This window comes from Aspergillus fumigatus, chromosome 3 (assembly GCF_000002655.1).
Source record: "Aspergillus fumigatus Af293 chromosome 3, whole genome shotgun sequence".
NCBI lineage: Eukaryota > Fungi > Ascomycota > Eurotiomycetes > Eurotiales > Aspergillaceae > Aspergillus > Aspergillus fumigatus.
In genome coordinates this window covers 1301608-1321972 of record NC_007196.1, presented here as the reverse complement: position 1 = coordinate 1321972, position 20365 = coordinate 1301608, and the positions used below count along the sequence as shown (strand labels likewise).

The following is a 20365-nucleotide window of genomic DNA, read 5'->3' as shown; positions in this document are numbered from 1 at the left end:
TGAGCCCCGACGTGATACCGCCGAGATCGGTCTCGTCACATAGTAAGGTAACTAATAGTGCTCAGTCACAAGTTACCACTAACTTTTTTGACTCAATCATATCTCTATCCTCGATCATTCTGAGCTGTGAATTTTTCTGTTGATATATCGTCTCCTGATCAATTTGAGTCAGATCTGCCTCACTATCGCCCACGCCTTCTGACTGATACTATCTGTGCTATCATGCTCCAAGATGTCGGAGGTCCCGTTCCTCCAAACACTGACCATGTATGTGCACACCCCATGTTACTTCTATAAGCTCCGCCAAACAGCTCTGGCATGGTCCAATCATTAGATGATGTACAGAGTTGATGATTTCGATAACAATGTGAACTTTTGCCTTTCTCTGGCGATTACGAGCCTCCGACTCGACAGACGCATTTGTGCTCGGCGAAGCTGACCTAAAGTCAAGGCAGTCAGTGTATCGCTTCCTACGTGGAGTGCCAATGTAGCCTACGAAGAAGGAGAACCGTGGATTGTGAGAAAGATGAAATGTGGCTACCCTCGCTTCTTCATTCATCCCGTCATTCAAGATCTTGCGACGGAAGTTGTAAAACTTCATGGAAATCCCAAAACAGAAACGGCCTCGTTGTTCCCGTCACTCAAGACTGCAAGCGTATGCCGGTCATTCATTCTTTCGAGGATTTCCTCCCAAGAATCGCCCAGAATTCGTATTGTCAACTTCGTTCCTGCCCCTCACACAGAGTCCCGGCCACAGACAATAAGGTCGCCCCTGTCATGTGTGATTTATCCAACAGAATATGCTTCTATCGCCAAGCAAGTATGGCAACACAGTGGAAATGGAATATCAAGTCGCCGGGGCGAATTTTGTCTAAGCGCGCTACGAGATGGATTCCTTGTGGAGGATAAGGAACCTGCACAGGTTGACCAATCATCTCAGAAATTTTCTAAGGGTCCACGGCGATATCAGGGAAGAGGATCTGCGAATGAAATAGTCCGTGGCGGTTCAGTCCCTGCCTCGACGCCTGACTTGTCGGCGGAGAATACCGAAACTCAGGACAGCTGTGAATACGCCCAATTTATCGAGGAGCGCTTCGGCCGGAACTTGAGCGTTTTACTGGCTGATCAAGCGAAGCAAGCTGTGCGCAGACGAATCGCGGGAGTTCTCACTGCTAATGTTGATTTAAGTGAGGCCCTCAATGAAGCATCAGGAGAGGGTAGAGTAGCAGGGTTGACAGATTCCGATGTTTTTCTCTTCCCAAGTGGTATGAGTTCAATCTTCAATACGCACCAGATCCTTCTGGCCACTAGAGGTCCTCTGAAAAGCATATGCTTTGGATTCCCCTACATAGATACCCTCAAGACGCTTGAGAAATGGGGTCCTGGTTGCCTGTTCTATGGACATGGTTCCGCTGAAGACCTAGACGATCTGGAATCCCGACTAGAAGCTGGCGAGAGATTTCTTGCGCTTTTTACCGAATTTCCGGGAAACCCATTACTCAAATCTCCTGATTTGAAGAGAATATACGCACTTGCACAGAAATATGATTTCGCAGTGGTGGTGGATGAGACAGTGGGCAACTTCTTGAACATTAATGTGCTTCCTTATGCAGACATTGTCGTCAGCAGTCTGACAAAGGTCTTCAGTGGAGATAGCAATGTTATGGGAGGAAGTGCTGTTATCAATCCACATGGGCGCTATTATCAGGAACTGCGAGCCACTTTCAGCCGTGACTACGAGGATAATCTTTGGGCGGAAGACGCTGTTTTCCTGGAGAGGAATAGCCGTGACTTTGTGTCTCGAATTGAAAAGATAAACAAAACCACCGAAGACATAACGGCCTTGCTAAAGGAGTCCCCAGTCGGTGAGCAATCCAACATTCTGAGACAAATTCTGTATTCAATTTTGACTCTTTGTTAGTGAAAGAAGTTTACTACCCTAAGTATAACAACTCGAGGGTTTTCTACGAAGACTTCCGTACCCCCAGTGGTGGGTATGGTGGTCTGTTCTCCATCACTTTTCACTCTGACGCTGAAGCCATTGCATTTTTCGATCATCTCGAAGTTCTCAAAGGCCCTAGCCTTGGAACAAATTTCACGCTCAGGTAAGTGTTCATATACGCCCCCACTGCTCGTTCTTCTGGCAAGCTCTGGCTTACGCATCTGAACCAGTTCGCCATATACGCTACTCGCACATTACAATGAGCTCGACTGGGTAAGTATTGCGTTGTTCGCCCCAATTCTCCTTCTGTGGCTCGATGTTTCGCTCCCTTCTCCTGGATCAGAGCCCCCCGCTCACTGCCCATTGCAGGCTGCTTCATTTGGTGTTGAGTCGAATTTGGTGAGAATAAGCGTGGGTTTGGAGGATGTATCGGATCTCCGCGACCAAGTCCAGCGAGCCCTCGCGGCAGCAGCTGAAGCGAAGGATTAAATCAGGATTGATTTCTTCGATTTTCAAGCTCGAGTAGCCTGGTCTGGGGCTCCTTCTCCAATGTTATTGCTGCCTATCCGCCAGTAAAAAAAAAAAAAAAAAAATAAAATAAAATAAATCAAAGTAAGTGGCGGTATGCAGCGGTTATTCAAAGGCCTGAAAGTGGTTTGACATTGCACAATGGTTGATTGGGTTGTGTGCAACGGCATCTCTTGACGTTGAACTTGTTAGGCCCCGTATATTCCTAACAGAACTGCGGTCAATCCTAGTGTCCATCCAACATCATTAAACTCGGCAAAGAATGCAGGAGGGAATGAGAAGCTACACGCTACCACAGAGATTGATATGCTTTTCTTGAATAATGCTTTTCTTAAATTATATACGTGAATGAATAAATCAGATCCCCTAAGTATTTGCTGTTCCAATAACAATCAAGGCACAAGATACAAAAAGTCTCACTGATATTTCAACATATTGTTCGATGGTTAGCACGCTCACCATGGTTCTGATTTGAGAATCAGTTGTCTTTGGAAATGATCAGGTCCTGGCTACCTGTTCGTCTCAACGCCTGTCGCATCGTCTCTATGCTAAACTCGCCACCGACGTTAGGGTAGATTGAACTTTGAGCGGCCAATCGTGGACTACCTGCAGCAAAATCTTCTCTACTTGAAGAAAGGTCTGATGCCTTGATCGGATTCGGGGTGCTAGTGACCGGATATGTATCCAATTCGTGAAGAAGCCTTGGTGAACGTAATGGCGATGGAGAACTGTTTCGGATTGAGGGTGACTGGTGAGAGGAGCCACGACTAGACAGGAAATCGGTAGCTTCCGCGTGTTCAGCATTTACGACATCAGCGAATGACACGAAGCTCAGCCTTCGTACATTGGTGCTTTCCAGAGCCTTACATGGCAAATGAGGCTCTTCCAAATCCTCCGAACCATCTCTAAAGTGCTCAAAACACGTAGATGGAAGTGAAGGCTCTACCGCGAAAGCACCGCACACTCCAGCTGTAGCAGATTGGTGGACATTATGTGTGACGATCTCAACTGTATCTGGGCTGAGACGATCGTCGGTGATTGCGACAGAGGATGCCTCCAGCACGGGAGGAATATGGTTTTCCATACTTATATGTGAAGGGATCGAGGGTGATGTGTGCACTGATAGTAGATCTTTTTGTACGTCACGCTCAAAGATCGAGGATGGCGACAAGGATGAAATCCTTGGATCTGACTGATCTATGCAGTCTGGTGAAGCCGATCTGGATAGATGTCTCGATCTATATGATAGGCTAGGGTACTTGTCCGGCGACTTGGGGCGCTCATCAGCAGCGGACACATGTGTACCCGGAAGAGCGGCCGAAGCTATCTGGTCACTGTTTCCAATCTTGTGCTCTTCTCTTAAGTGGCGCTGGCGTTCCCGTTCGATCCGGCTTTGGTCAGTGACATTTGATTGGAATTTGTCGAAAGATGTGTCCTGGATATCTCCCCGTTGGCCACAGGTTCTTATTGACTCTTCATTTAAGTGACTACTCCCTTGGCCATGGATCATCGAGTCTGGACAATCCTGCGTATCCATGGCAGGTGGGCAGACCTGTATTCTTTGCCAAAATGAGATAGCCGTAACGGCCTCTCACATCACTACTCCACTGCTAGAGGTTTTGAACACCTTGTGGAGCGCTTTATGTGCAAGAATAGGACTCCCCAGGAAGCTCCTGGTCCTTTAGAGATACTCTAAGGTCCTTGATTCTTTTATGGTTTGGCTCAAGCGGTGTCATTAAAGTGAAGTATTTGTGCACATTTGGCAATGAACGAAGCAGTTTTGGAGCTACTGGCTCCCATGCGAGTAGTAGAGTCCGCACGATAGTTGATGTGTGCAGAAACGTAACCAAACTTGGTAGGCGTTAAGAAGCAGGAACGAAGATGTTGCATCAAAATACTTTGAGGTAAGATAAGACAAGGTTCGCACGCAATACGGAGATCCTAGAGTGAAGTCAGGCAGGTCGGTGACCTGAGGTACTAATTGAAGATGGTTGGGGGTATGACGTCGATCCTCTTATCTGAGCTGGCACAAAGGACATGGAAGCATAAACATTCGTAAAAAAAGATATCGTGATAAAATCATTTTAAAGCAGCCAGATACAGATAATCAGAAGGAATGCTCGAGGTAGGCCATGGTAGGGTACCATATTTCAGTTGGGAATAAGTCGTGGCAAAGGCGGAGAGAATAAATGTGCGACATTGAGCTTCTGATGGTACAGAAAAAGGGATAGATGTATCTAAAGCCTTCAGTGGAAATGTCAGGTACTTTAGAAGAGGCAAGGTACGGAGTAACTCCGTATTCATAGCTTTACGTTACCTTCAGGTAGGTAAGGTACTCCGTAACTTTACCTTCGACATTGGTAATACAATGAATAGAGAGAGCATGCACTTAGTGCCAGTATATACGCCTATCAAGTTAAGGAATTTGTTTCTGATGAGTGCCGGAGCTGAGGATTTTCTAAAGCACCTTAGCTAGCACGTATCTGATTAGTTACCTTAAAAGCCTATCTAATTCCTGCTGATTTTACACATGGTTACATTCACGGAGTTAGGTACTTTTCGCGTGAGAGAAAACACCTTAGCTCTGTACTCCGTATAGTAGATACATCTCACAAATAGAAAAGAAAAATCCTCAAACAGGAATCCTAAGGACACCGAGGCAGACCAGTATAGTCTGCTCATGACATGGTGGCGGTGTTTTCTCTTAACCAAGCGTACTATGTGGTTGTTTAAAGCACCCATTGGGCACACAAATAACCCCTAGCCCTTTTCACGCACAAACACAATTTGGACTGTGGAGGCCCTTCATATAGGTATAATATATATTTCCCTAGGTCGGAGACAGAACTTGAGGGGACATCTTTGAACTCCTAGATACCTCATCTTCTTGTACCTGGGAGCTGTCGTAAGGTGCCTGGAGGTGAATGAATACCTCTACGGAGTAGGTAAGCAGGTATTATTTAATGTACCAGTTCGGGGTACGCACCAGCTTTGTTTTACCGTATAATTACCCAGCCAGAGCCACCTCTCAATTATTCCGCCGTCACGGGACCTTCAGTAATTCGCAAAATGTTGGCATTCCATCTCAAACCCAACTTTGAGATCCCGTTCTTTCGTAACTGGTCTAGGTTGGTGCACGGAAACATCCTTTGAACATTGACCTGAGAAGGCAGTATGTCCATTGATGTTCAATTCAAGCAAATCCCTATTTGCTTATTGTCTCCCGCTAATAATTGATTGTATTCTAGGTTTCCGGCACCAGGGTCAAATTCATCGCCATTTGCCTGTATCACTAAGATATTGGGAACCACTCCCAAGCATCCAATTCACACAATGGCGACTTTCAGTGCTGTTTCGAGGAGGCCATTCATAGCATTGCCGTTTCTAATACCATCCTGTGAGCCGGTGGCTCTGGAGTTGCGCAGAAATCAGTCTTCATACAGACGTACGAAACAACGTCTTCGCGTTAAGCCGGATGCCTCTTTTGGCTTCTCTTCGGATCAAACCCAGGATCACATCATCTTCAATCCACCTTCGAGCGCTCCGTCTGTCTTCCATACACCGACAAAATTTCTTCCCCCTGATGATGCTCGGAGGACCCTTCGCACCGACGTGTCAATGAAAAGTGATCAGAATCCCGAAAACCTTCCTCCTGTATTCAATTCGCCAACGGAAAAAAAGTATCACCTGACTCCATCTGACATAGAGGAAATCCGCAAACTCAGACTCAGCGACCCTATGACTTGGAGCAGGTGGAAATTAGCCAAGCGATTTGACTGTTCTCCGATGTTCATCGGTATGGTTTGCGAAGCCAGTCCTCAGAAGAAGGAAATTCAGAGACAGGTCTTGGAGGCTGTCCAATCGAGATGGGGTTTGAAAAGACGGATGGCCAGAGAAGACCGTCAATTGCGGAAAGAATCCTGGGGCAAGGATGAATGAATATTGTATAGTACAACTTCTATGCTGTATACAAAGACTTAATTTATTATGTCCCTACTTTCTTTGATCCCCTCGCTGTGCTTTTTCCATCAATCCTGATGTGTTTGTGCTGTATTAAAAGCATAGGTAGCATGGTGCTGTCTCGCAATTTGCCATATTTGATCATCAATAATACGGCTGTAGCTTTCTAATTTGTTTCGCTATTTTTAAAAACAAATACACAGTACGGAGTAGATAGTGAAATAACCGAGTTAATCCGCTCTGTCTGTTTGATTTGAAGCGCAGTTCGCCTAGTCGCGGCAGGAGGGGAAAAAGGTAGCGTGTGAAGCGAAGATATCTCGAGTCTCGGCTCCACGTTTAGGTAACAGTTCTCCAAGAATCATCCAATAATGATTCATCCGTCAACCATAGGTGATTCCTACTGTAGCCGCCCAAATGCCCCTCCCCCTCCGTCGCATTGCAACGTCCCTGACAGACCAAACTCTTCATAAGCTCTACAAAGGATATTCTCAATCTGTTATCAGAAGAAAGTGCTGGGGATCAAACCTTACCTATCCAAAAACAAGCCATACATACGCCCACCGATCCCTTTACGGAAACATTAGTGACCGAAAAATGGCGCCGCAACTTGAACCATTTTTCAAGCAGTACGTTTGTACTCCGTGGAATTTCTATGGAATATTTCACTGGCTGACGTCCAAAATGTGAATTGTTGCAGGGTTGATGAATTGTCAAATTCTTTTATCGACCGTATGGCCCTTTGGTTTGATTCCCACTTAAGACATACTAACTAAAGTGAAGGGTTGCGGAAGGCTGTCGCGATTCCATCCATTTCTGCGCATGATGAGAACAGGAAGGATGTCTTCAGGGTAAGCAGTGCAAGAACCATTTCTAGGGACAGGCTGATGACGAGTCCAATCTTAAAAGATGGCGCATTTCCTTGCCTCCGAACTAGAGGCACTCGGAGCTGAAGTTGAACAAAGACCGTTGGGTAAACAACCAGGCAAAGAGCATCTTGACCTTCCGCCTGTTGTCATCGCTCGGTATGGTAACGATAAAAACAAGCGGACGATCTTAGTCTACGGTCACTATGACGTGCAGCCTGCCCTCAAAGACGATGGCTGGGCTACTGAGCCTTTTGAATTGACTATAGACGATCAAGGGAGAATGTTCGGCCGTGGAAGTACAGATGACAAAGGCCCTGTTCTAGGTTGGTTAAATGTCATTGAAGCCCACCAAAAAGCCGGTGTTGAGCTGCCTGTCAACCTTCTCTGTTGCTTCGAGGGCATGGAGGAGTATGGCTCAGAAGGTCTGGAGGAGTTCATTAAATCCGAAAGCAAGAAGTTTTTCAAGGACGCAGACGCTGTTTGCATCTCCGACAACTACTGGCTCGGAACTGAGAAGCCCTGCCTGACATACGGTTTGCGGGGTTGTAACTACTACTCTGTCAGCATCTCAGGTCCCGCGCAAGACCTACACAGTGGTGTTTTTGGTGGTTCTACCCATGAGCCGATGACGGATATGGTGAACATCTTGTCAAAACTTGTTGACCCCAAGGGCAACATTCTGATTCCTGGCATTATGGACCTCGTTGCGCCCCTTACCGAAGAGGAAAACTCATTGTACAGCAAGATCAGCTATACGATGGACAATCTCCACGAGTCGCTAGGTAGTAAGACGAATATTCATGAAACAAAAGAGAGAACACTCATGGCGAGATGGAGGTACCCATCCTTATCTATCCATGGCATCGAGGGCGCATTCTCCGCTCCTGGCGCCAAAACTGTTATACCAGCGAAGGTTATCGGGAAGTTTTCCATTCGAACCGTTCCAAATATGGAAAGTGACGCTGTGAACAAGCTCGTGTTCGACTACATCAAGGCGGAGTTTGCCAAGCTGAATAGCAAAAATACTTTGGACGTGTGGCTTCAGCATGACGGAAAGTGGTGGGTTGCTAGCCCCAAGCACTGGAACTTCACCGCTGCAAGCAAGGCTGTTAAGCAGGTCTTCGGTGTAGAACCTGATATGACTCGTGAAGGCGGCAGGTACGTAAACTATTTGAGTTTACTTTCCAGATTTGACTACTTGCATCGCGATACATCGGCTAATATCGACATAGCATTCCTGTTACTCTAAGTTTTGAACAAGCGACAGGAAAGAATGTATTACTCTTACCGATGGGTAGCTCAACCGACGCTGCCCACTCTGTCAATGAGAAACTGGACAAGAAAAATTACATCGAAGGGACCAAATTACTTGGTGCCTATCTGCACTATGTTGCGGAGGAGCCCGCCAGCGAAGTCTAGATGGTGGTTATCCAACTCCGCGCTGAGGACCACACTCGTTGGTGGTATAATGCAATTTATTCCTGGGTGATATGCCTCTTCTAAGGTTGCCATCTTGGTCTACTGCGGACACAATGTGATCTTTCAAAGACTGAATTACAAATCTGGGTCCTGTTCAACACTCCAGCAAAACAGGCGCATCTCAGCTGTCTTAGTTTGCTCAGTGTAGAAGAACATTCAAGACTGTGAGATTCAATCTTCCTCTCATTAACGAGTCATCCCTTGCAAATCCCTATTTGAAGCTAGACTCTACACAGTGTAGGTAACAGGTAAATCAGACCACTAATAAATGTGGGAGAATTTCATCATTCTACGGAGTAGTAAGACGCTCTTCCCGCTTGCCCCCACATCACTTGACCCGATGGAGATAAATTTCGGACTTAAGAAGGTAGCTAACAAGACACGCGGCGACGCGACTCAGCAATAGATGCTAATTATTGCGCTGAGCTCCATATTAAGTCTCACCTTGGGATTCTTTCAGGCGCAGCCGTGTCCCGTTTTTGCAAATGCTCTGCAGCGGGAAGACTTGACGCATCGCTAGGCTAGCATGATTACAATTTCATGACCAAAAACTTATCCGCTCCTTGATGATGGCGTCTGCGAAGCGCTTACAGGCGTCCCAGGACCCTGAAAGCTTCAATGATGAAAGCAATGGCACATCTCTGACGTCCACTTCGGTACGACTACCATACATGTTATGCATTCAACAACTTAACCTAGTTATACAGCGCAAACGTATTCGTAGGTCTGAAACATCCCGGTCGGAAGAAGACAACGAATCAAGCGATGCTGAGACAACGAGATCTTGTTCCATCACCGAGGCTCTGGATGATGACGAGGATGAATTGGAACTGCGTGCTACACAAGCAATTCAAGAGAAATACTCTTTCGTCAATGAAGAACCGAATATTCCTGCTGAGCACGGCATCCTCGAGCGTGTCGAATGTTACAATTTCATGTGTCATGATCATTTCCGAGTCGAATTGGGCCCGTTGATAAATTTTATCGTGGGCAAGAACGGTAGTGGAAAGAGCGCTGTTCTCACTGCCATAACTCTCTGCTTGGGTGGTAAAGCTTCTGCAACCAACCGTGGTCAGAGTCTTAAAAGCTTCATCAAAGAAGGGAAAGAGTAAGTGGCATCTTGCAATATAAACGCAGGTTTCTAACCATGTTTTCCGCTAAAGAAGTGCAACTATCATCGTGCGGCTGAAGAACCAGGGTGATGGAGCCTTTATGCCTGATGACTATGGAAAGTCAATCATAATAGAGCGTCACTTCTCGAAAAATGGTACGAGTGGATTCAAGATCAAAGCTGAGAATGGGCGTATAATTTCCACTAAGAAGGCGGAGCTCGACTCAATTATTGACTATTTCACACTCCAATTTGATAACCCGATGAACGTCCTCTCACAAGACATGGCTCGCCAGTTTCTCAGCACGTCTAGTCCCGCCGATAAATATAGGTTTTTTGTGAAGGGTGTCCAGCTGGAGCAACTGGACCAAGACTACAGACTTATTGAAGAATCTGCCGATCAAATTGAAGAGAAGCTGAGAAACAGAGAGCAAGACATCAAAATCTTAAGAGATCTAAAAGATACAGCGGATCGCAGATTGGAAAAATCAGATCAGCAGGAATCACTCAGAAGCCGCATTAGGAACGTTCGAAACCAAGTGGCCTGGGCACAGGTTGAGGAACAGGAAAAGGCAAGTCACACAGTCTTTGGGGCCAGTATTCCTATGTCTAAGAAACAACTAGTTGAGAGACTCCCTGGAGGGCGAGCTCGCGCGGACAGACAGAGAGATAGCAGCGGCTGAAGCTCAATTGAGCGAATTTGACATCAATATACAGGACACAGAGCGTGAATGTGCGGCTGCAGCGGAGTTCCTCAACCAAACTACTTCCAGGCTCGGTCAAGCTGAGAGTGAGAGAAACGAAATAAAAACTAAACTGGAGGAACAGTTAAACGAACGACATGACCTGCAGGTATCCTCACTATCTTACGCCTGACATTTCTCAGCTTCTGATAGTCTTGCGCAGGCCGAACAACGTCAAATCAAGGAATACCTCAGAACCACAGAGACAAGGATTCGTGAAACTCAGAATCAGATTGCTGACGAAAATCGGCGCCTGGCAGATCTTAGTGGCGGGAGTTATTCTCGGAAAGAGGAACAAGTCCAACAAGCAAAGATCGAGGCCGCTGAAATTCGGAAACAGTGCGAAGAGCACCAGCAGAGTGCTCGCCAGCTATACCAAGAAGCCGAAGAAGCCGAGATTGCGGTCAAATTAGCTGCCGCTCCTATAGACAAAATGAAGGCTGAGGTTGACCAGGCAGAATCCAACTTACGCAGTCTCAGCAGGGAAGGAATCAGACGTACAGGCTTTCATGAAAGGATGCCAGCACTCCTCAAAGAGGTAGAAACTGAGCGGTCCTTTTCCAGGAAACCTGTGGGCCCCATTGGAAGTTACGTGAGCTTGTTAAAACCAGAGTGGTCATCTATATTGGAGAACGCCCTTGGCACCACATTGAACAGCTTCATAGTGACCTCTAAGCGAGATATGAACATTCTTTCACACATTATGCAGAGGGTTGGCTGGTAAGCGATTCTGCGGCCCCGTGCCACGTGGGTTTGACTTAACTATTATATTCAGCGTGTGCCCTATATTCATAGGAAGTGATGGCCATATTGATACGTCAGAACATGAGCCGGAACCTCACTACGATACAGCCCTACGAGTTCTTCAAGTGAGTTGGCGAGTTTCACCGTTAATCTCTTTTTCCTTTTCCTGAGTTCCAGTTCTGAAACGAATGCGAGTGTTGCCTGACTTTAAGGTTTAGATCGACAACGAGCTGGTTCGGCGACAGTTGATTATAAATCACGGCATAGAGCAGATGCTTCTGATTGAAAGGCTGGAAGATGCCTCGTCTGTGCTCTTTGATGGGCAACGCCCGAAAAATGTGAAGCGATGCTACTGTATTGATCGGACAGATCGGCGCCGAGGAATTCATCTTTCCTACAGTCGGACAGGAGATCCCATTCAGGCACCAGTCCAAGCCTACAATGGGAGTCCACGGATGAGATCCGATTTAGAATCACAGATCAGGTGATTATTTAGATAACGATTTAAGGAGTTGCCACGAGCACTAATATTCGAGTCCACAGAATTCAGCGCGATGTAGTAGCAGGTCTTAGACGCGAACTAAGCAATCAAGAACAGCAACTGCGCTCCGCTCGATCTCGCCTGGAGAGCTGTAAGCAAGCTATTGAGAGACATAAGCGAAGATCAAAAGAATTACAAGTTCTGTTGCAGAGGCAAGAAGATCAAGTTGAAGAGCTCACTGACGCGCTTGAACGAGAGACTGTCGAGGATGGACATCTGGATGTGCTACGAACAACTCTTCAAGAGGCCGAGGCAGAGAAACACCTAAACGAAGGGTCTTTGAAGGACAGCGTGGATGCTATGGATGCCATCATGAGGAAATTGAAAGCGACCAAGCAAGAGCTTTCCGCAAAAGATGCCGAAATTTCAACCTTGCAGGAAGAGCTCCGGGTTGCTCAGGGAGAGGAGCACTTAGTGCAAGACAAGCGCCGGAAGATCATTGGTCTTAAAAATACAGCAATTGAGCGAGTCAATGACATCAAGCTGAACAGAACAAGGATTCAACAAGAAAAGGATCGTGTTGCCGCACGTGTCGTCGAATATGAGGAGAAGGCCAGTCTAGTCTCTCCACGTGTTGCGATTGATGAAGGGGAAACTGCCAACAGTCTGTCCAAGAAGCTTGAGAGACTCCACGGTGATCTTCAACGCTCGAATCAACAGTCAGTATAAGACCAGATGTTTTTCCGACTGTCCTATTGACGGAGTACTAGACTCGGGGGATCGCGTGATGAAATTGCTGCTGAAGTGGAAAGGGCTACTGCGGCCTATCAACGAGCGATGAAACAAATTGAGGAGTTTCGACTGCTAGCTGACGTATGATGACTACATACATGGCGAACAATGTCCCTTTGCTAACCATTTGTCCAGGTTCTAAAAGCAACTCTAAGGCATCGTAAAGCTCGTTGGCTCATCTTCAGGTCGCACATTTCGTCTCGTGCCAAAGCTCAATTTACATACCTCTTGAGCGAAAGAAGTTTTCGCGGTCGACTATTGACTGATCATAATAGCAAGCTCCTCGATTTACAGGCAGGTGATGCTGAGTACCGTCAAGCATGGTCACTGGATCTGACGAGTTGCCTAGGTCGAGCCGGACATAACAAAGGATAGTGCGGGTCGTGGTGCGAAGACTCTGTCCGGTGGCGAGAAATCATTCTCGCAAGTTTGTCTCTTGTTGGCGCTCTGGGAGGCCATGGGATCCCCAGTTCGTTGCCTGGATGAATTGTAAGTCAGCGCTGTGCTGTTGTGTTTCACATTAACTGATTGATTTTTCACAGTGACGTATATATGGACCATATAAACAGGAAAATGGCGATTGATATGCTCGTGAGTTCTCTTTGCAGAACAGCCTGTACTGAATTTGCTTTAACGGTTCATGGCAGATGCTCGCTGCCCGGCGGTCCATTGGGCGACAATTCATACTCATAACACCGGGTTCTAGAGCTGAAATCACCCTGGCACCGGATGTCCGAGTGAAAGAGTACGTCAGCATACGGAAAAATTGGGTTGTGCTGTGACTAATGATAAGTGTAGGTTGGCAGAGCCAGAACGTGGCCAGATGAGGCTTTTATTTTGAACAGGATCAGATGCCTGAGTTACAGATTCCTCTCTTGTTTGTTTAGAGGGATAAGTGGTCTGTCTCGATTCCCGGTTTTATCTTCTATCCGAGCGCCAACTTAGACTTACCCTGCTGAATAGAAATTGATTCAAGATGACAGGAAATGCCCAAAGTGAACTCAAAGAAATCTCAGTAGCATGAAATTACGTAGGTCGATTATCCCTGGTTATCGTAGCTGAAATGTGCAAACTGCTTAAGAGACGGCTCCTTTGGGCCCTTTGTGTTCTATGTGCTCTTCAAATGCGAATAGTCATTTCCAAATCGTAATAGATAGTGACTCGAGCAGTGTGAGTAGGTAGGTAATGGATGGGGTAGTTACTTTGCCTGCTCTGAAGGTAAGGTAGTGGACCCTTCAAAGGCGGCAAGGGCCCTACTCACCACCTACTGGTCAGTGGTCATCGCACCATCTCCATTATTATTCACTCCCTGAACAGACGTCTCAACTCTGACAAGAAGTTTTCCTCCACATATAACACCTTGCATTACTGCAGTGACTTCTTCTCATACTCATCTAGAATCTACCGACTCAAGTCCTATTGTCTGTGGGCTTCTAATCTCGATCTCCCACTATCCAATCGACCTCCGCACACCTGTCTTTTTCAACTTTCCGTTCCCTCAGCAATCTTCATCCATCCTAGAAGACCTTGAGCTTCCAAGCCTCCTTCCTATCATCGGTTCGCTTACGAGTGGTCTCTTTGGAGGAGATTCGAACAGAATAGGCTTATAACCTCGTTAACTGGAATCGTACTCGCCTTGTATTGATTAAACAGGAACGCAGACTTTCTTGCTCTTATACAAGTCTCACCTGTCAATATTCTGGGAGCTGCTCAGAATACGAAACCACAACTTCGAGGACTTCCAATCCCGGTTTTCCAATCAATCATCCTTCCAATCTCCGTTGCAGCAACACTGACTTATTCCTGGATTAACTTTGGCCTACCAATTTTGTCTAGACTCGGGGAAATTTGACATTCTTTTTTTCCTACTTCCGGCTCATCATGGCAGACGCTCTTGCAAATCAGCTCAACAACACAAACTTAGGGTATGTTTAAGTTACCATGTGGCAGCTGTTCTCAGTTCGAGATAACTCAACTCATACACCCCTTACAGGGAAGCAAACTCGGAATTGAGGTGGAAAGAACAATTGAATATGCCTGCGAAAGACGCAAGACCGCAGACTGAGGTTTGTGGCTTAATAATGGTGTCACTTCTGCATGTGCATCGTGTCTGACCGAGTTGTAGGATGTGACTGCCACTAAAGGCCTTGAATTTGAAGACTTTTATATCAAACGAGAGCTTATGATGGGCATATTTGAGGCTGGGTTTGAGAAACCCTCACCGATTCAAGAAGAGACAATACCAGTCGCTCTTACGGGCCGCGATATTCTGGCTCGCGCAAAGAACGGCACCGGCAAGACGGCAGCTTTCGTTATCCCCACTCTAGAACGCATCAATCCTAAGAGCACAAAGACTCAAGCGCTCATCCTTGTACCAACAAGAGAGCTTGCGCTCCAAACATCCCAAGTTTGTAAGACTCTTGGAAAGCATCTGGGAATCAACGTCATGGTCACTACCGGAGGGACGGGTTTGATGGATGATATCATCAGACTGAACGACGCTGTGCACATTCTCGTGGGGACTCCAGGAAGAGTATTGGACTTGGCCAGCAAGGGCGTTGCGGATCTTTCGGAGTGTCCTACCTTCGTCATGGATGAAGCTGACAAGTTGCTGTCCCCCGAATTTACACCCGTCATTGAGCAGCTCTTGTCATTTCACCCAAAGGACAGACAGGTGATGCTCTTCAGCGCCACCTTTCCGTTAATTGTCAAATCATTCAAGGTAAGGCGAGACTTTTATTGTTTGTTTTGAGTTGTCCACTGATAAGCTCCATGAAGGATAAACATATGCGCAATCCTTATGAGATCAATCTGATGGATGAACTTACTCTACGAGGAATCACCCAATACTACGCTTTTGTGGAGGAAAAACAGAAGGTCCACTGCCTGAACACCCTATTCTCAAAGCTTCAAATAAACCAGTCGATCATTTTCTGCAACTCCACCAACCGAGTTGAACTTCTTGCGAAGAAAATTACAGAGTTGGGCTACTCTTGCTTCTACTCGCACGCTCGAATGCTCCAGCAACACAGAAATAGAGTTTTCCACGACTTCCGCAATGGTGTGTGTCGCAACCTCGTCTGCTCCGACTTGCTCACTCGAGGTATCGATATCCAAGCAGTTAATGTTGTCATCAATTTCGACTTTCCAAAGAATGCGGAAACATACCTTCACAGGATCGGTCGATCTGGTCGTTTCGGACACTTGGGTCTTGCCATCAATCTCATAAACTGGGATGACCGCTTCAATTTGTACAAGATTGAGCAGGAGCTGGGAACGGAAATACAGCCCATTCCCCAGAATATTGACAAGAAGCTATATGTCTATGATTCTCCAGAGACAATTCCTCGTCCTATCTCCAATCCATCACAGCAACGCCAAATAACTAATACTGCGGCAAATACGAGCACGACAGACCGCCGCCATCATAATCCTCCAAATAGTGGGCAATACCAGTTCAATCGAGGCCGGGGTTCGTACCGTGGACGGGGGCAGGGTCAGCGCCGGAGCGCACAAATCGAATCAAACAAGTTCGGTCACCCTCAGGGCCAACACAGTGGCAAGACTTCAACAGCGCCGGTGTCATAATCTCGCTGTTATCTCTCACTTGCTTGTAATAATGACCTGATGTCTACGATCGGTTCGCTCCTTTTGCTTGCACTCGGCCAAGGAGAGACCCTCCCGCATTTTGGGGCCTCTTGTCCTTTTTCCGATTCTTTTGCTTAGCTCTGGCGATTTATTCATTCCCCTTGATTTACTGCGCGCACATCTTTCCATTCTCTCCTCTTTTGCTTTGAGAAGCAGGTTTTTCGAATTGTCTGTACGGTTTGCACTACTTCGTTGTAGTGTATGTGGCTTTTTCTTTAGCCGCTACCTTCACTGCATCATTTGATCTTGTTAATTGCTTGATCCGGTGCCAGTTATGCTGGGTTTTTCGAGTGCTTTTCTTCTAACTTGTACATACCTTCCATTGTTTCAAAGCAACGGGTTGGCGTTTCAGGGTGTTCTGCGATCGGCGCCACCCTTCGGCGTTCACAGGTGTCTTTCTGCAAGGCACTGGTGCATTATCGGCTTATCTTTGGCTTCGACTTGACAACTAAATCAGAATCACTGCGGCATACCTCAGCTTCTGACGGCTTCTGACGGGCCAGTCGTGTTTCAGTCCTTTCAAGTCCGTCTTCGCTTTGAGGCTGCACTCTTGTGATCTCAGACTCCTTGCTACGTACATCTGATGGGGTTCGGGAGCTTTTGTCTGATTACCTTTCGGGTTCCATATTCTCATTCTCCACTGGTGCTAAATTATTTGTGTCCTGGGCTTATCCGGCAAGCATGAAAGCTAGGACATAGGGGCAATGAGGGCTCCTGAGTCTGCTCACCCTGGCTCGGTATACCAAACTCCCATCAATCTTACGTCAAGGTGGAGTTGCGCCATTAATTTGTCTTCTGACCTCGCCGAATTGTTTGAAGCACAACATTCTGCAAAGCAACGCAGAAATAAGATAGTGATAAGGAATCCAGCAAGGGAAGATTGGGTCAGCAGGATTCAGATGGTTACAGGGCTTGTTCCATCTCGGATGAACGAAGCTCCCGACATAAAAAAACAAAAAAAAAAAAGGAACAAAAAAAAAGGAAAAAAGAAAGGAAGAGGAGAACTTGGGTGGAAGGAAAATGGGAAGAAAACTTAGAAAATCGCTGGCAGAGGAGTTCTGGATGGTACCACCCGCTTCTAGGTATTATGATAGCCTTGACATTGGTAGCATCTAGTAGAATGTAATGTTTCCTCTGTCAGAATCTCGAACACTTCTCATGTATAATTGGATAGGAGACCTACCCATCATATATTTTCTCATTACCAGTATGTGGAGCGTAAGTCACCCTATAGATACTGGAGAAGGCTAGTTTGCGTTTGGTGCATATATTGCATCCCGTATCTCTTATACCGGCTGTCCTTAACTACGTACTACAATAAAAATATTTGGTCACGGGCGTCAACCAGAATTCGCATTCGGAAATGGTTACTGCGGAAAAAGACCCCAAGTCCAAGGTCAAGAATTTCAAAATAAAGCCCGGTTTCGCGCAGTCACTGACTTCATTATAGCCCAGCAGTTTGCGGTCCATCATAGCGGGCTCTTCCGCGGGAGCAGTTGAGATTGGCAAGTTCACTGTCATTGGAATCGCCTGTTACTTGAAAATAACCCTGCTGACTACATAGCAGCAATAACTTACCCGGCAGAGTGTCAGAATACCTTATCTTTTATGATATGTCAGGCTAATCAAATTGTGCAGTCGCGAAGACAAGATCGCAGCTCAATCGCAGGCTCCCTGATGCCAAAAAGCTCCCATGGCCACCGTTTGGAAAACAATGGTATGCCGGATGCACGACTTTGATTATAGGGAATTCGCTTAAGGCTGGCATCCGTAAGTTTCATCTGGTGGTGCTGCGCTACCATTGTCCAAACTTTTTGATAGAAACTCACGCTAGAATATTGGTAAGGCTTCGTTGCCTTCGACACATTCAAATCTCTACTTCAGGATGAAAACGGCAATATATCCGGTCCAAGGACCGTGATCGCCGGCTTCGGGGCTGGATTCACAGAGTCCCTACTAGCAGTGACCCCATTCGAAAGCATCAAGACACAGTTGTTCGTTGTCACCTCTATTGAATACCCTACCCCATCCTCCAACTATTTGGGTCACAAACTGTTACCAGGGTGCGCCGTGCAACTGACACACGGGTATTAGAATTGACGATAGAAAATCCCCAAATCCTCGTATGCGTGGATTCCTGCACGGCAGTAAGATCATCTTTCAGGAGAGAGGTCTTCGAGGCTTCTTTCAAGGGTTCGTTCCTACAACAGCGAGACAGGCGGCCAACTCGGCAACCAGATTCTCAAGCTACACAATGTTGAAGCAGTTGGCTCAGGGCTACGTCGCACCCGGCGAGAAGCTAGGAACTGCCAGTACGTTCGCTCTTGGTGGGATAGCGGGCCTTATTACAGTGTACGTAAGCCTTTCGTAGCCGGAGGCGACATTGTGAGCTGTGTTCATCTCTCATCGATATGCTAATATTACCTTCCACGCAGTTATGTGACGCAGCCTCTTGACACTGTCAAAACCAGGTAAGCCTTTCAGAACTTGAAATTTTCGCCTATAGATTGGTACTTAGCCCTCAGCAGAATGCAATCGCTCGAAGCTAGTAAAAATTACAAAAACAGCTTCGTTTGCGCCGCGCGAATTTTCAAAGACGAAGGTTTGCTTACGTTCTGGTCAGGAGCTGTACCACGTCTAGCAAGATTGATCATGAGTGGAGGAATAGTGTTCACAATGTTCGTTGGAATACGTCCATCTCGTCCACACTTTCGGGTGCTAATTCATCACAACCAGGTATGAGAAGACAATGGAGGCTCTCGACGCTATCGATCCTGAGAGAAAATACATATGACGCCGGAACACTATATGAAGTAGTAGATGCTTTAGTTGTATATATGTCGAAGCGGAGTTAAGGGGTTCAATGTTGGCAGACTGAGGTGAACATTGTTTCACCGCACCGATGGCCAACACCTAATAGTTAGTTGAGGATGATCGTGCAGGCTAATATCAATTCCGGCACTAATGTGAAGGACAACTTTACTTCCCGACGGCATTTATCGAATTTTCTGCAGATATAGCTGCTATCTCCTGATCAGCCAGCCAAGTTCTGACACTATCCATTATAGTCTCAAGACTTTCGCCGCCATCAAGAACATTATCCAAATTGTGCACTGTAATGCCGCTACGGTGATCAGTGCAACGACTCTGTCCATAATTGTATGTGCGGATCTTATCACCACGGCCCATCCGAGCGACGCCTCCAAGAACACCTCTTCTTAATTCAACAAGTTCCTGCTCACGAGCTTCTTGTCTAGCCTCGGCCAGTTTTGCTCGTAGCACTTGCCATGCCTTTTTCCGGTTCGCATGCTGAGACCGGGAATCCTGCATTGAAACGACAATTCCAGTGGGTATATGAGTTAACCGGATGGCTGACTCGGTTTTGTTTACATGCTGACCTCCAGCTCCGCTCGCGCGCATCTTCTCGGTGCGGACTTCCTGGGGATCAACATAGTAGTCACTGTTTGGGTCGTCGAAATTTAAAGCACTGTCCATACTGGGACCTGCCTCTGGGAAGCTGGGAAGAACCATCACGCTGACCGCACTTGTATGGGTACGTCCCTTAGTCTCCGTGGCCGGCACTCTCTGCACCCGATGGACCCCAGACTCGGTCCTCAAAAGATCATAAGCTCCGTCTGCGTCGATCTCTACAACTGCTTCGCTCAGGCGATCATCTGAAGGCCCGTCTTGCACATCGAGCTTGATCACATTGGACTGTAGACCACGTCGAGAACAAAAGGCAGTGTACATCCTCAAAAGCTCGAAAGCAAAGAGGCCAGCTTCGTCTCCACCCGCGCCGGGGCGAATTTCGAGTAGGCAGGGAAGATCTGCAAAGGGGTGGCGGGGAACAAGAGTGTTTTTCAGGGTCTTTGATATGGCTGGCAAAGTACGGTCGCTACTTTTTAAGTCTTCAAGAGCAAGAGATCTTAGTTCGTCGTCGGTCTCTGGATCTTCAATCAAGGATCTGAGTTCCGATAGGGACTGTGGTTAGAATAATCATGTTAGTCACGTGAGAGAAAGCAAATCTTCCATATTTGACTTGCCTCGTGCGCGCGATCCCATTCCTGCAAC

General features: G+C 46.8%; 8 protein-coding genes across 8 annotated transcripts; 6 read left to right on the top strand and 2 right to left on the bottom strand.

Moving 5' to 3' along the window:
- Positions 1–8: 8 nt before the first annotated feature.
- Positions 9–2431, top strand: AFUA_3G05480 (cystathionine gamma-synthase; the record flags this gene model as incomplete). The annotated part of the gene is made up of 5 exons (XM_749960.2): positions 9–267; positions 452–1865; positions 1922–2105; positions 2173–2215; positions 2312–2431. Exons 1-5 carry the CDS (start codon positions 223–225, stop codon positions 2429–2431), a joined length of 1806 nt encoding a protein of 601 aa, XP_755053.2. The 5' UTR covers positions 9–222.
- Positions 2432–2516: 85 nt separating this feature from the next.
- AFUA_3G05470 (uncharacterized protein) lies at positions 2517–4777 on the bottom strand. The gene is made up of 2 exons (XM_077804328.1): positions 3315–4777; positions 2517–3256 (listed from the first exon to the last, which is right to left on the bottom strand). Exons 1-2 carry the CDS (start codon positions 4005–4007, stop codon positions 3014–3016), a joined length of 936 nt encoding a protein of 311 aa, XP_077660484.1. The 5' UTR covers positions 4008–4777; the 3' UTR covers positions 2517–3013.
- Positions 4778–5803: 1026 nt separating this feature from the next.
- On the top strand, positions 5804–6409 carry AFUA_3G05460 (mitochondrial 54S ribosomal protein mL58; the record flags this gene model as incomplete). The annotated part of the gene is made up of 1 exon (XM_749962.1): positions 5804–6409. The coding sequence occupies one exon, from the start codon at positions 5804–5806 to the stop codon at positions 6407–6409; it is 606 nt and encodes a 201-aa protein (XP_755055.1).
- A 615-nt stretch (positions 6410–7024) lies between these two features.
- Positions 7025–8715, top strand: AFUA_3G05450 (M20 family dipeptidase; the record flags this gene model as incomplete). Its single annotated transcript, XM_749963.1, has 5 exons — positions 7025–7056; positions 7128–7159; positions 7211–7278; positions 7337–8454; positions 8529–8715. 5 exons carry the CDS (start codon positions 7025–7027, stop codon positions 8713–8715), a joined length of 1437 nt encoding a protein of 478 aa, XP_755056.1.
- A 444-nt stretch (positions 8716–9159) lies between these two features.
- On the top strand, positions 9160–13660 carry AFUA_3G05440 (DNA repair protein SMC6). The gene is made up of 14 exons (XM_077804327.1): positions 9160–9431; positions 9483–9883; positions 9939–10458; positions 10511–10738; positions 10793–11349; positions 11405–11498; positions 11592–11857; positions 11917–12573; positions 12625–12727; positions 12782–12940; positions 12996–13135; positions 13189–13237; positions 13294–13391; positions 13445–13660. The coding sequence occupies exons 1-14, from the start codon at positions 9342–9344 to the stop codon at positions 13485–13487; spliced, it is 3405 nt and encodes a 1134-aa protein (XP_077660483.1). The 5' UTR covers positions 9160–9341; the 3' UTR covers positions 13488–13660.
- An 867-nt stretch (positions 13661–14527) lies between these two features.
- Positions 14528–16234, top strand: dhh1 (DExD/H-box ATP-dependent RNA helicase DHH1; the record flags this gene model as incomplete). The annotated part of the gene is made up of 4 exons (XM_749965.1): positions 14528–14571; positions 14640–14712; positions 14772–15368; positions 15425–16234. The coding sequence occupies 4 exons, from the start codon at positions 14528–14530 to the stop codon at positions 16232–16234; spliced, it is 1524 nt and encodes a 507-aa protein (XP_755058.1).
- A 1423-nt stretch (positions 16235–17657) lies between these two features.
- AFUA_3G05420 (putative mitochondrial tricarboxylate transporter (Ctp)) lies at positions 17658–19088 on the top strand (the record flags this gene model as incomplete). Its single annotated transcript, XM_749966.2, has 9 exons — positions 17658–17690; positions 17745–17799; positions 17862–17882; positions 17933–18064; positions 18141–18288; positions 18389–18646; positions 18730–18765; positions 18823–18972; positions 19031–19088. The coding sequence occupies 9 exons, from the start codon at positions 17658–17660 to the stop codon at positions 19086–19088; spliced, it is 891 nt and encodes a 296-aa protein (XP_755059.2).
- Positions 19089–19273: 185 nt separating this feature from the next.
- AFUA_3G05410 (putative mitochondrial translation release factor (RF-1)) lies at positions 19274–20044 on the bottom strand (the record flags this gene model as incomplete). Its single annotated transcript, XM_749967.1, has 1 exon — positions 19274–20044. The coding sequence occupies one exon, from the start codon at positions 20042–20044 to the stop codon at positions 19274–19276; it is 771 nt and encodes a 256-aa protein (XP_755060.1).
- Between the last annotated feature and the right edge of the window lie 321 nt (positions 20045–20365).